Source organism: Aotus nancymaae, unplaced genomic scaffold (genome assembly GCF_030222135.1).
Source record: "Aotus nancymaae isolate 86718 unplaced genomic scaffold, 86718_ANA_hifiasm-v0.15.2.pri h1tg000064l_1, whole genome shotgun sequence".
In the NCBI taxonomy this organism is placed as follows: domain Eukaryota; kingdom Metazoa; phylum Chordata; class Mammalia; order Primates; family Aotidae; genus Aotus; species Aotus nancymaae.
In genome coordinates this window covers 11,251,863-11,267,039 of record NW_026988479.1, presented here as the reverse complement: position 1 = coordinate 11,267,039, position 15,177 = coordinate 11,251,863, and the positions used below count along the sequence as shown (strand labels likewise).

General features: G+C 49.2%; 1 protein-coding gene across 1 annotated transcript in view; it reads left to right on the top strand.

The window, feature by feature from the left end:
- TRPC7 (transient receptor potential cation channel subfamily C member 7) overlaps window positions 1–11,272 on the top strand; it is a 136,647-nt gene extending 125,375 nt beyond the window's left edge. Inside the window, exons 10-12 of the mRNA XM_021664941.2 lie at window positions 17–97; window positions 7,540–7,615; window positions 10,441–11,272. Of these exons, the coding sequence (XP_021520616.1) occupies window positions 17–97; window positions 7,540–7,615; window positions 10,441–10,610 (327 nt within the window). The 3' untranslated portion in view covers window positions 10,611–11,272. The remainder of the gene's footprint in view (window positions 1–16; window positions 98–7,539; window positions 7,616–10,440) is intronic.
- The last annotated feature ends 3,905 nt before the right edge of the window (window positions 11,273–15,177 follow it).

Here is a 15,177-nt window from a genome sequence, read left to right as displayed (position 1 = left end):
GTGCTTTCTCCCCCAGAAGACTCACTACCAGGCTGGCATGAGAAATTCTGAAAACCTGACAGCAAATAACACTTTCAGCAAGCCCACCAGATACCAGGTAACCACCCCTTTCCCAAGCATCCAAGCATGGGCAGAAGTAGACTCCACTAAGACACAGACTCAGTCCCATGGCTGTGTCATCCCTTGAGGACCCAGCTTCATTTCTTCCTTTGTTGCACAAATATTTATTGAGTGCTTACTATATGTCAGGCACTATGCTGCTTCCTGGGGATACAGATACAGTTGTGGTTTCTACCTCAGTGGCATCTCCAGTCTAGTGACAATGGACAATGAACAGGTAAACACATAGATAAATGTATGTCCTCAAACTGATAACTGACAAGAAGAAAACAGGAGGATTCAAAAACGGAGACAAACAGGGAGCTCCTGCTCAGATATGGTTTTCAGAGAGGACATCTTCAAGGAGAGAACAGTCAGCCAAGACTGCTTGGACACAGGAGGCAGCCACGTGTGGTCTTCCAGACAGAGGAAGAGAAGGGTGGCAGGTCCAGGCGCTGTGGAAGCAGAGAGTGGAGGAAGGTGAGGTCAGAGGGCCAGACCACTGTCAGGATGTGGATTTCTCCAAGAAGACTGGGGGAGAGGGTAACTTTGCAGAGGAGAGGAGATGATGAAATTGTATTCGTGCTTTAAGGAAACCACCTAACTGCTATAATGAGAGAAGACAGGTGGGGAACAAGAGTAAAAGCAGGGAAACCAGTGAGGAGGTTGTGACGGTCATTGAAGTACAAGGCATGGCTGCTTGGATTGAGGTGTGAGTAGGGTGATGGAGAAAAACAGACAGATTCAATACACTTTCTGGATGTATAGCTGCTGGGCACCTGTGGGGAGGGCTAGCTGCACCCAGCATGGCCCCAGGTATCTGTCTTAAGCAGTCAAGTAGATATAGGTGGCTTCAGACTTGGACTGCAAGCCTGCCAAATCTATCGTCATAAAAATTAGAAAAGGATCTTCTGTGCTTGCAATCCTTGCATTGCTTTTGGAAATGAATGCCAGATCTCTGTACCCGTTTGAATCAGCCCACGTGCCAGTGATAAACAATAGCTACAGATGATCAATTATAAAAGTGCAGGCCACTCCTTTCCTGTCTTCTACTTCCTGATGATCAGCAGTTTCACCCATGCTGATCATTTCTTACCAGATGTAAATTTTAAGCTGTCCTGAGCATTCCTCTGGGTGGAGGTGATGTGCCCCTGGTGCCACCTTCCCACAGGGAGCAATTACAGACTTAGATCTTTTAGATACAGGTCTCTAATTGAATCTCTCCAACCATATTTCAGAAGCCAGCTCTGCAGTTAGGAGGATTTAATTGCACAATTAAGAAATGGCTCATCCCTCAAAGAGCTTATAGCTCTGTCAGATGACAGGCAAAAAATTGGCAATGGGCAAATCTTGTTTTTAATCGTGCACAAAATTGGGACTGACTAGTTTGATCTGCTTTGAGCTACTTTACAGACCAAATCCTTTGGTCAATGGAAGGATTTCTATTTCTCAGCTTTTCAAAAAGTGTAGATTATCTGCATCACAGAAAAGATAGATACCCAATGGGTTAGGGCCAAATCTCTCCTAGGTTTTGAGCCGAATCAGATCTTGAGATAAAGGAAGATCAGTTCGTGTGAATGTCCCATCCCAGAATGAATCCTTTCTGAAGGACACCATTTCCAAAAGCAGGCTCACAGCAGTCCCATCTCTGTCTTCCATCCTTGCTGGTTGAGTACATGCTGCCTTGAATCTCCCCAGTAACTTCCTGCTGTGATTACAGAGATTGGTCGTCTACAGCTTCAGGCGACTGATGACCTTGGAAAGCTTTGCTCATCTTGTAATTTGTGACTCCACAGAGAAAGCCTGAGGCTACTTATTCAAATAGTTGTTCACAGAAAAGAAGAAACAAAAACTGAGCCAGTAGGCATCAGAGGAAAGGGGCTGAGGGGAAGCAGTCTTTGCACATCGGCTCCTGGCTCTACCCTGCTAGGCTGCGTGGTATCGTCCTGAGTCATCACCTGCTCACAATAGAAGTAAGCCCTGGGAAGTCACTAAAAGATAGCTGGATGGAGGCTGGACACTAGCTCAGGTGTCATCTCCCATATTCCTTGGAGATGGGCACTGTCTTCAACCCCATTTCACAGATGAGGAAACTGAGGCTCAGTGGCCAGGGCACACAAGTGACTGAACTGAGATCTCTGACTCGGAAGGCCCCCCAGTCTCACCACATCATACTGCCTGGACACCTGCCTATGTATCTTCATAGTGTTCCACCAGCACCTTCCTCAGAGCCTGTCTTGCCTGTGTTTGACAGTCACCAGGAAGAGACCTATCTGAGCCTTCCAAGCCCACAGTGAGGGCTTGGAAGGAGGCAAGGAGCAGGAGAAGGCACTGGGGTACTTTCGCTATCACCAGCAGCAAGGACAATTTGAGTGGGGTTCAGACTGTGCTCCTCTCTTTCCTCGGGCCCACCAGTGACCTTCCAAGTAGCGTTGCTTTCCGCCCACAGCAGCTTCCGAAGTGCAGAGAACATGAGCAGCCCGATTCACCCCCTCCTTCTTAGAATCCAGGCCCTAGGCAGAGCTGCTCTCACTGAGCACATGTTCCGTCAGCCTCTCACATGTTGTGGTTCTGAGAAATCACTTAGTGTTCCCGAGAAGATAAAAGCAGCATCATTCACACACATTTAGTCATTAAACGTGCAGCTTTTTTGTCTCTTCGTTAGATTTCTCAACTGTTAGCGTTTCAGGTGTTTACTCAGCTGTTTGTCAATCCTGCTTTTGTGAGGTCTTTGTTGCAAGGGAAGACAGCTCCTTCAGACTTCAGAGGCTTTCTGTGTTTTTCTTTCCTTAGGCTCCAGGGTGTCTGAATTATTTTTCACAAAACCATTTTTTGTAACGTGTTTTCCAGTCTGGGTTCTGCAGACCTGAGACCAAACAATGAAACAAAACCATGATACTGGTGAGATGACCAAAGTATACCTCCTCTCCAAGCTTCCTGTGATCTGTTCCAAGATCCAGCTTGTCAGTTTGCTGGGGTAGGAAGTCTACACATCCATATACTCACTCTGAGAGGCACCTTTCTTCAGGGTCAAAGCAAACAAGCCATATCCCGAATAAACCATAGAATCCAGGCACATCTATAAAATACCCTCCAATCTTTATGCTGCAATCTGCTTCCCAAAACCCAGTGGGGAGTTGTCTTTTCCATCTTCTAAATTGGCTTTACTGAAGACATCAAAGCAAAGAAGATGGACAACTTGCCAGTGCCTATTTCTTCTATTCTTGTGTCTGATAAACCTGTTTAACCTATGACTTGTCCTGTGATCCATTTTGTTCACTCTCTTCCAAATGTTCCTCAATTTCTGACCATATTACTTCCCTCTGGATCCTACCTCATTGGCCATCGTCAGAGTACAGTATGTGTTCTCTTCTTTGTCTGTGTCCTCAGCTGCCCTGGCTGTGCAGGGAGAGTTGTGTCTCCCGTAGAAAGATGTCCTATGTTCCCCTTTACCACCAGCAGCCAGAGGCCATCTGGCCCCTCACAGTCTGGGCTGTGGGAACCGTGTGCCTTCCTCTCCGGATGTAGGGCTCTGCGTGACAACTACGCTTATCCATTGTGCATCCCGTCTTCATCCACTTGAGTATTCTTTCCCTGAGTGGGAGCGCTAAATATTCTCATCTCCAGTACTTGCTAATGCATGGGGGCAGGGCAGGGAGAGTTGCCACTACCAGGGACATAGTAACTTGGAGAAAGCTTATTATTTCCGTGAAGAGAAAGAACTCTGAAAATAGCAAAGAGGTATCTCAAACTCATCACAACACACACACACACACACACACACACACACACACACACACACATTTCCCCCATATAGTGAAAGAAGGAAGGCTTTCTATGTCCATCTTTTCTATTAGGTTGGGGCAAATGTAATTGCAATTTTGCCATTTTAATGAAATAGAATAGAAATAGATATTCTCTGTGCTATCCGTGCCAAATAGAACTTTTGGCCGTTTCTCCAACCATATCAGACTTTCTGGTGGCAAAACTGGCTTTTGCAGATACCAAGTTGTCTAGCATGCACATACAGAAGGGAAGTTAGGTCCCTATGAAGACATGAAGTTTTTCTGGTTTTTGAAACAGAGTCTCGCTCTGTCACCCAGGCTGCAGTGCAGTGGCATGATCTCAACTCACTGCAACTTCTGCTTCCCAGGTTCAAGCAATTCTCCTGCCTCAGCCTCCCAAGTAGCTGGCACTACAGGCGTGCATCACTACACCCAGCTAATTTTTGTATTTTTAGTAGAAATGGGTTTTCGCCATGTTACCCAGGCTGGTCTCCAACTTCTGGCCTCAAATGATCCACCTGTCTCAGCCTTCAAATCCCAAAGTGCTGGGATTACCGGCATGAGCCACTGTGTCCAGCAGGACATGAAGTCTTTAAGAACTGGCAGGCGGTCACACTGCTCTCCCTGAAGGTCTCTGTCACTCTTGTAAGTGCCCTGGAGGTGAGGAGGAAGGCCAGAGTGTCCCTGCACATCTGCAGTGTTCATCTGATTCTGCTTCCACAGGAAGCCTTTATAATCCTAGTGCATGCTGAGGGCTTCAAAGTAAACCTTTGCTTTTCTACTCCCTGAGCCCTAGGTCTACAGAAATTTTGGCTCAGGTTGAGCATGCCAGTGCTCAAGGGTGGGCCATGAGCATTCATGCCAGTGCCAAAGCAGAGACCCCCTTCTTCAAGGGATGACTTGTATGATGTCACCCAGCCTCTGAAATCTAGTAAGGCTTCCCCCTGCATAAAAAGACTCAGTACCCAGACATGGTCCAAACCCTCTTTGACTAATGGGAGCCAGTTTCCCACATCTCATTCCCTAAACCATCTTGAGCCTTTACTTTGATGCTCAGATGAAGCCCCAGCTTTGGTTTCCATGCTGGTTAAATCTCAGATCTGCCACTTTACAGCTGTGCGACGTTGGAGAAGTCACATCAGTCTCTGAGCCTCCGCATCCACATCTGTAAATGGAGATGACAACTCTCATCTCACTGGGTTTCTTGGATGAGTCAGTGAGATCACTTTTGTGACAGGCTGGCATGATCCTGGTCTATGGAAGCACTCAGTGCATTTGCTTCTTTGCTTCTTCTTCATCCTTTCGCCCTTCCTCCCGAGGGGTTCCTCTGCACTGAACAAGGCTGTGAGCAGGATCTCACCTATCCCACCCAATTGGAGTCTGAGGGGCACATTTTCTATTACTAGTAAATATATGCTATGGAACATTCTTAAATACACAGAGTGAACACCAAACCTGAAGGGCTGTAATTCCGGCTACACCTACGAAAGGATTTTCCTCAGCACCACTTGACGGCCAATCTCTGGCTTATCATTTTACATGAGAAACTGTAAAGTTCTTTAATTGATGGATCCAGAAACTGAAGAGCCCTTAATTCCTGAGGTTTGCCTTGGAAAGTTAACCAACTTAACTAGGTCTTTTTAACCTGTATCGGCTTGAAAGCTTGCAGTGGAAGAACATTTCTGAATTTCTTATTCAGTAAGAATGACAGATACCTAAGTGCCTTGTTTTGTTATATTTTCTTTTTCCTGAGAACTAGTTTAGGACAAAGTTTTTGTCTTGTTTTGTTTTTCCAACTCAAAGTGAAAACAGCATTACTGAGTCTCATGGAAAGGGATATATGTATATATAATATAGATATATAGATACAGATATAGATTTTTTTTGTGAGATAGTTTCTTGCTGTGTCACCCAGGCTGGAGAGCAGTGGCATAATTTCAGCTCACTGCCACCTCCACCTTCCGGGTTCAAGTAATTCTCCTGCCTCAGCCTCCCAAGTAGCTGGGTTTACAGGCACACGCCACCACACCTGGCTCATTTTTGTATTTTGGTAGAGATGGGGTTTCTCCATGTTGTCCAGGCTGGTCTTGAACTCCTCACCTCATGTGATCCACCCACCTCAGCCTCCCAAAGTGCTGGCATTACAGGCATGAGCCACTGCACCTGGCTCAAAAGGGATATATTTTTACAACGTAGATAACTTGCTTTATTGACTAGACTATGTCCATGAAAAATTCAGCACTGAGAGTTTAACCACTAGTAGGATAAGACCCAGGCTTCTCTGACAAGGAGCAGCAGGGAGGCAACTTGCCAATTAACTGTTCAGCCTGAAATCAGAGCATGACTCAAACCACAGAGCTAGTTGGCTCATGAGCCCAAGGGCTGAGAAGGGGCAGCACTAGCCTGAATGAGCTAAACCTGGTGTTATCCTAGAGCGCCTTTCTGGGTTCAGGTGAAGTCTGGAAATCACAGGCCAGGAAGCATCTCTGTAGCAAGCTCTTCACGGTTAAAGAGATGGAAAGAACCATAAATTGGTGATACTGAGTAAATCCTCCAGCTCTTTGCATCCAGTTCATTTACTTATTTGCAAGACGCTTTTCCTTAGCCTATATAGCAAAGCCAGGAACAGAATCAAGTCCCTACAGATCTCTTCAAACTAGAAAATACTGCCTCTGTCCTCTTGGTCCTCAGGAGTGAGCAGGTGGGAAGGCCACAGGAAGGAGGGACCAAGGAGCTGGGAAATCCCTTCCTCTCTTCCACACTGCTCATCTCTTGGAAGATTCACAAGTCTCGGCTAGCCGAGTATTTTTAAATCCTGTGATTTCGCAGGAACCCTGGACCGACTAGCTGGCAAAATCCAAAGTTCACCTCCTGCAGTCTTTCCTACACTTGGCTCTATTCTTGGTGTCTCTTAAGTGTTTATTCATGCCTCGCCTACTTAATGAATTCAGTATCTGCATGATAAATGGGACTGGAGGGCCAAATCCTTCTCCAGTGTGACTCTGGCAGCGTAGTGTCAGGCCTGTGGGAAGTGGCATCTCTGTAAAACCCCAGAGGCTCAGCTGTTTCTGCTTCTGGTAGGAATTTTCCAAGGTACAGTGGACTTGTCCTCCAAGCCTGGTCCTGACTTCTGTACCGGGCGGATCTCCCCTCATGAAGGACACACTGCTCACCGTGACCTCCGAGGGAGGCAGCTCCACCCAGGCAGGACTGCTGAGTCTTCCCAGCCCTCCATCCTTGAAACAGAACTGAGGTCCAGGAAAGATGACATGACTGAGCAGGGCAGAGCCAGGCCAAGGCCCCTGGAACAGAGACATGGATCCAGAATCCCCGCCACGCCCCGCTCCACCCCCCACCGCCCCCCCACACACCCCATCTCCCTCTCTCTCTTTCTCTGCTTGGCTCAGCTTTTGAGAAGTATCCTGTTAGGATGTCACGGGGTCAGGTGGGCATTGCATCCTGCAGGGGAGGCTACGCAGAGACTGGCCAGGTCCCCACACTGTGCAGGGCACCCCACCAGAGTGAGGCGGCAGGCATGGCAGGGTCGCCGCAGCTGCTAAAGCTCTTCAAGGGAGGGAGGGGTCCTGCTACACGGCGCAGGCTGCCTCCATGCTAGGCCAGGCCTGTCTGATCCCTTCCCTGCTTGGCATTTCAGAAAATCATGAAACGACTCATAAAAAGATATGTCCTGAAAGCCCAGGTGGACAGAGAAAATGACGAAGTCAATGAAGGTAAGTGACTGGGTTTCCACCCACATGGTGACCTAAAACAACATGGGTTCTGCGGGTCAGAAGTTGGACGCGGGTCTCACAGGGCTGAGGCCACGGTGTTGTCTGGGCACTGGGCTCCTTTCCGGAGGCTCCAGGGAGACTCAGTCTCCTTGCTCATTCAGTTGTTGGCAGAGTGCATTTGCATGGGGTGGCAGGCCTGTCCCGTTTCCTTGCTGGCCACAGCTGGGCTGCCCTGAGCTCCAGCACTTGGTCTGTGCATACAGCCCCTCGCCTCAGAGCCGGCAGCAGGCATTAGATACCCTCACGCCGCCACCTGCCCTGCCTCATCTTCCATCGTCCCATCTCTAATGCACTCCTCTGCCTTCCTCCTCCACTTTTAAGGACTCATGTGATTGAATTGTTTCCACCGGGACTATCCAGAATAATCTCCCTCTGTTAAGGGCAGCTGATCAGCAACCTGAATTCTATTCGCCACCTCAGTTCCCCTTGGTGGGGGAACATGACTGTACCCACAGGCAGAACGCCAGGGATCAGAAGGGGAACATCTTGGGGGTGGAGGACATTCTTCATCCTCCCACAGCAAAGTCGGCCTTGAGCCAGCCTCATGCCTCGGGTGCAGGATGGTTCAGAATTCCGATGCTGTACTTCATTCCGTGGTGCATGTACACAGTGAGAAGCACGCGGCGCCCACTGCCTTCAGGGTCTGCCGCCGCGTGCTTCTCACTGCCCCGTCCTGCCTCCGTTCGAGGTTCTCAACATCTAACTGCCAGCAGTAGGTTTCTCAAAGTGTTCCCCTACTCAGAACTAGCTGTTAAAACTACAGATCCCAGACCCCACCCAGACCTAATGAATCAGCATCTCGGAAGTGGGGCCTGGGGATCTGCTTTTGGAAAACTGCACCAAGGGTCTCTGATGCACATTGAGGTTTACCAACTATATTATTTTCACTGTTTGGGTTGTAAGCAGTTACTCTTAAATGAAAAGCAAATTACTTTATACCGGGTTATTAACGAGACACCTGTGATAAATATTTGCTACCTAGAAATAGCCTCATCCATGAATGAAGTTTCTGTTCTCCTTGTTTGGGCCAAGGGAAGCACAGGAAAAGCTTGGTCATTGGGTGATCCTCCGCTTCATCCTGGGGCACCGGCATGCAGCTCAAAGCTCAGTGACTGAACTGCCCCTGGGATGACATGGTTTAGAGGCTGACAGCAGCCCACCTACCTACTTGTAGGTCTCAAACACACAATGGCCATGTATCATGCCAGCGAGCCCCTGTCCTACACACTCAAGCAGTGTGTAACTGATTAATGTGAACATCATTCATCATAGAAGTTGGGGGTACCCAGGTGTCATGCCACTTACACCATGAAACAGGGGCTCAGTGAAGCACCTGATAAAAATGAGGGGAACTATTTACTTTTAGAGAGAAATACTGCAACGTAAATCACAGGTACATTGTTCCTAGACTCTGGCTGGAGTATGGAGATGACTATGCTCTCTAAAGACAAATGTAGCCATTTATTCAGATTCATACTAAAGTGATTGCTGTCCAGCTATAATGTTAAACTGGAAACTAAGGAAGAGGCAATTTGGTGCAAGGAAGTAACTGCTAGACTTAGTCAAAAACCTGGAACTCAGCTGGGTGTGGTGGCTCATGCCTGTAATCCCAGCACTTTGGGAGGCTGAGGCGGGCGGATCACCTGAGGTCAGGAGTGCGAAACTAGCCTGGCCAACATAGAGAAACACCATCTTTTCTAAAAATACAAAAATTAGCCAGGCGCAGTGGTGGGCACCTATAATCCCAGCTACCTGGGAGGCTAAGGCAGGAGAATGGCTTGAACCTGGGAGGCGGAGGCTGCAGTGAGCCAAGATCGCACCATTGCCCTCCAGCCTGGGTGACAGAGCGAGACTCTGTCTCAAAAAAAAAAATATAGGGGGTGTAGCCATTTGTTAAAATAGATCAGACTGTACCTTTAAGATCTCTGCCTTTTATGTATGTAGAGCACACCTGAAAAATAGATAAGTAATGTTTCCACAGACAGTGGACTCCCACATGAGCCAAGTGCAGTACCTACAGTATTAGGAAGGATCCTTTTGAAACCAGTTTGTGGTTAAGAAGAAGATTCCCACAGCCTAGACTTCTAACCACAAGGTTCGCCGTGGAAATAAAAGCGCAAGTCCCTGCCCACTAGGTGGTCCCTCATTATGGAGGGAGGAGGCAGCAGGCGGTGTCGCAGCTCCTGTCAGTGAGGTGGTGCTGCTGCTTGCGTGGGCTGAGTGGACCCTGCTCAGGTGGCCCGCTCACTCCCGGGAGGCTGGTCAGCTCCATGGCTACCATGGCTGCATCTGCTGTGCCCAGCCATTCTCTCCAGGCTCCTGGGAGTTTCTCTTCTCTACAAATAACAAGGACAGAACAAAACATAGCATCATCAAAATCAGTGCCCCAGTTAATGAGGTTGTTGCTCAGAGTCTTGAAATCTGCCTTTAATGACTCCAAAACAAACTTCCTAATAAGCATTTTATGAAACAGGTGCTAGACACAATTCACAGCCCTGATCTTGACTCCTCTTTCAAACTCTTAAGGGAAAGGTTTTCCTGGAATGGGAGGAGAAGTGCTTTCTATGGATGGATGTGGCCTTCGGTGGTGGGGGAGCTGGGTGGTTCTCGGTTCAAACAGAGCTCCCCTTGCCTCACCTTTATCCCTGGTGGGCTGGCCCAGGACCTGACATTCCACCGGAAGGATTCACATGCCCACATGCGCATGAGACAAGCCCTCAGATTCCATCTGCTCAGACTCAGCAAAATCTCCTCTGTCCTTGCAGGAGAGCTGAAGGAAATCAAGCAAGACATCTCTAGCCTGCGCTATGAGCTTCTTGAGGAAAAGTCTCAAGCTACTGGTGAGCTGGCAGACCTGATCCAACAGCTCAGCGAGAAGTTTGGAAAGAACCTAAACAAAGACCACCTGAGGGTGAACAAGGGCAAAGACATTTAGCAGCCCACATCGGCATCTGTGACTTCTACCAGCATTCCGAGGCCAGGTTGGATGCCCTGGCCCCCACCCCTGGTGGGGAGGGGTCCCCAGCCCACTCTTCTAGGACACAAAGGGGATCTCCTAGCTCAATCTCTTGCAGTATGACTGACATCTCCAGCCCACTAGCCTGCCTAGACCCAGAACTGCTGTGAATCTAGGCGGTTGGGTAAGAAAATCTACCACGGGAGGAGGGGAGGAAGAGCTGCCCCTCCAACACATGTGAGACCTTTGGTCCAGCCACAGTGAAACCTGTCCCTGTGGCCAGAGCAGGAAAAGGCCATCTTGGGTGCACACCTGTGCCATCCCACTGCAAATGGGACTGCAGCTCTGGCTGTGTCCTGGGAAGACAAACACCTCATCCCACCAACCCCTTCTCACTCCCTCCCTGCCACCCCCTAACACATCCAAACAGAACCAGGAGGGGACCTGTGATCTATTCTTAAGTGCCAGATGAGAACACAGATAGCCTAATAGCAAAATAGTTCTATTTGTTTATATAAAAAAAGTTTAAAAATCAAAAATCACAAACTGTACTGTAGGTAGCACTGTTTAGAAAACAACAACAAAATCCAAATGATGTATTTTTACCTTTATTAAGATTATCTTGTATTTACTATTTTTACCTAAAATGGAAAGAAATAAAATTACCTCATAATAACTTCTGTGGATACGCTGCCGGGGCCACTCCACTCGCCGGCCCTGTCTGGAGGTAGCCTTGGGAACCCTTGGCCCAGGGACGCTCTGGGAGGAGAATGGGCCGGTGCGGTGGGGGTAGGGTGGGGAAGGAAGGAACCACCCCTCTGAGAGTTGTGCAGCCAGGATCCCCAGAAGCTCCAGCCTCCACCTCCAAGCCCCTCCTCCTGTGCCCAGACCTAAGGTCAGGAAGGAGGTAAAGGAAATGCAGAAGAAGTGGAAAATTTTCTCCCATTCTAGAGGTTTCTTCCATGTGAAAGGAAGGGGAGGGGGCAGGAATGAGGCCTCAAAGTGTCCCCCAACCAAGAAAGGGGCTAAGTGTGAGTAGGGAGAGCAGCCACCAGAGGGCGCTGAGTCCCAAACAATGCTCGTTCAGAGCAGATACGCGAAGATGCCATTGGCTTACGGAAGAGCCCTCTGGTCCCAAGGAAACACTCCTAGGGCTGGCCAGAAGTATTGAGCACTTGCTGTGTACCAGGCACTGTGCTCGAGGCTTTGCACCCATCAGTCCACCGGATCCTTACACCAACCCTGTCAGGAGGGTGATGGTTACAAATTCACGACTTGCAGACGTCCTAGAAGAGGAAAAATAAATATATAATAAATATATATGTGCATGCATGTGTGTATGTGTAAATGTATATACATACATACATAGAGAAAGAGGGAGCTTATGTTTCAAGATATACAATACATCTTTGTCTTCAGGACAAACTTTTTTTTTACTTAACTCTGCTATAAGAAAACAGCTGATCAGATGAGGTGATAAATAGAAGTGGGGTTAGTGCCAGCATTGATGGGGATGGTGAGGGATGATGACAGACTGCACAGGTGTGCCCTGCCTAAAGCAGGCTGCAGACACTCCACCCAGCTCACTGCTGCCATAAAGAATATAGGTCCTGTTTTGCCACATCTTCCCAACTGCTGAAAAAAGAAAAAGTCAACATTTGCTGGGCACCTAGCAGCCCAGTTAGGCAGCAGAAGATGAGACATGGCTCCACACCTGGGCCTTCCCAACCCAGTCTGCACCACCACCCAGTATTCAAGCAAGACAGAAACAGAAGTGTTTGATGGGTACTGGGCATACTGTACATGCAAGGGCGCTTGATAGACATAAACTGTGGTCCAGGAGGAGGACCCATAGAGGACCAAGGATGGATTTCAGAGAGCTTGCCAGTCCTAAGGTGCCCTTCAGGCTGTGTGCTTGTCTTTGCGATGGTGCACTGTTCTGGAGAGAACACCTGTAGCTTTTTGCAAGCGCTCATCCAAACGCCCCCTGCAAGCCCACAAGTGAGGAATGACTTTATTCAGCAGCTATGTACCAAGCCCCTTGCCAAATGCTGGGGACAGAGCCATATGCATCCAGTGGGGCTCTCTTTTTAAGCCCAGATTCTGAAAAGGGAGGCCAATGTGCTTTGTAGGAAGAGCAATTGATTCATCCAGGGGACAAATTGCTAACACTTCTGGAAGACTGCCTTTCAGATCCCTCATTTATCTTCATCAGGATGCTAATAAACACTTCTGAGATGCATTCTACAATTTCTCTACCAGTCTTCAGCCAAAGGCAGTTGGCAATCCCATTTTCAAACCGTGGGGCACACTTTTCCTATCAAACGTGTCTCAGATCTACTCCTTATAAAGGAAAATCAGTCTCACTAAGTAATTAAAAACTGGGAAAGAAAACTAGTACCATCCATTAGGGTTTTAATGCCATGTCTAGGTGGTAAAGGTAGTTCAGGAATTAATTCATGGCTGCCAGATGGCCATAAGGAAGGGCAGAAAAGGGCCCCTTTTTGTTGGAGAGCTGTTGGAGAGGTCTGGAACTGAGGGCCAGCAGAGATCAGCAGCCTGAGCAGGGAAAAGAGCTCAGTCATCTTCCAGGCACTAACAATCTCCCTCACTTGCCCCATCTCTTGGGCCCCTGCTGAATTAGCCAGGCTGGGGAAGCAGCTCTTGAAGAAACCAAACAGGAGGGTGAAGAATGGAACCTGAGAGGGGCTCAAGTGCAGATGGGGAGAAGAAGGGCCCAGGTCCTCCCTGGAAAGTTCACAAACACTCCCCAAGATGTGCATCCTGCCAGAAGCACCCATCTGTCCCCTGCAGCTCTGCACACTTGCCATCATTCTGTCTACGACTCTAATGTATGCATTCAGCATCTGTCTCCACTGCTCCAGGGAAGCTCCATGAGGGGATCGGGTCTGTTCCGTTCCCCACTGAGTACTGGCACAGGGCCAAAGAGTAGCAACTCTTGCTGAATTACTTGTGAATTACCGCAGGGCCCTTCTAGTCCCCAGTTTTCTGAAGTTCTTTCAGACAGCATCATCGGGCCCTGAGAAACTCAGTGAGTTTGCAGAAACATAGGCCATCCTTGCTGTAGCTCAACCCATTTCCCTTCTAGTTACAGCTTGGAAGGAGGCCCAGTTACTTGCCCTAACGCGGCACACTCCGATGCGGGAGCGGCAGCCTCTGTCCAGGCTTCCTGGGTAACCAGTGGTTAAGCGGTGAGTTTTCCAGTGACTTGTCACCTTCCAATGGCTACTGATAGCACTTGACAAATCACAGGGACATTTCCCAGGCAGAAGCCCCCAATTAGTCCCCTGAGCTGTTCCTAAAGGACCATGCTCACACACTTGAGAAAGCACAGTAGCTGCCTCTGCCCATCAGAGCCTATCTCCTTTCCTCCCAGCAAGGCCCAAAGACAAAGCATTGGCCCACACAAGCCAGGCAAGGGGAGCTTCCCCAAGACAGGGCCAACTCCTCGAAAGCTCTGACCAGACACCTTCACAGGGAAGCTGACACCCTCCCCTGCTTAGGAGCACGCAGTATCCGGTTACAAATAAGCGGTCTTGAGCCCAGCACTTCTCAAAGTGCCCATGACTGCGTCTGTAAAGTGCAGAGTCTGGGAGCCCCAGAGGCTGGCAGCCAGGAGGAGCTTCATTTGCGGAGGCAGGCACGCCTCCATGCTATGTTTATCCCAGCTGTTTCCTGTATCCCATGAAGGGTGGGAGTACTAGAGGGAAGGAGCTCCAGGAGAGACGCACAGATGTCAATCAACTTGATGAAGAACACAGGAGTGAAGCCACTTCCGGCCCCGGTCTCCCAGGCAGAGCCAGCAGGAGCTGGGCTAATGCTACCTCATCCCCGTCCTGGAGTGGGGCCCACATGAGCTGGATGGCATTGTGGAATAGCAGGTCCAGACACTCACTTCGGCCCAGTGTTTCTCCATTGTTTCCCCAATGCCGTCAAGCAGCTAGGACAACCTATGCCTTTTCCTTCAGGGAGGGAATGACAGAGGGCAGGAAAAAATAAAGATGTGCAGGTTTCACAGGCCTGAGGCTTTAGAAAAGGGAGAGGTCAGATGAGGGAAGAATCAGAGTTTGAGAGAAAGGAGAGTTAAGGAGCATGGGTTCTCCCCTACCCAGACTGGGGCAGGAGAGGAACGAGGCAAGGTGGGAGAGCAGGGGTCAAGGGGCTGATCAGAGGGGCTCAGACCCCAGAGGGAAGGGAGTGCTCCCACGCTGATAGCAACCGGGGCCTGGCTGGCTCTGCCTTCCGCACTGCCTCGCCTCCTCTAGAATGAGCAGGGACCAGCCCAGCTGCCTCCTGTCAGCCTCTCCCCTGCACTAGGAGGGAGGAGAGGAAGGAAGAGGCTCTCCCGGGCTGAGGCAGGGACAATGTGTCCTCTCCTTACACTAAATTTTAAAAGTCCTGTTTCATGTCCTCAGAGTCAGAAATAACTGGGCAAAGCAGAGCCCACTGTGCCTTGACACAGAGGTGGCACAGCTGTGCCACTGACCAAACAGGCCCAAGTGTCCCATGGAGTCTGACATGCCGA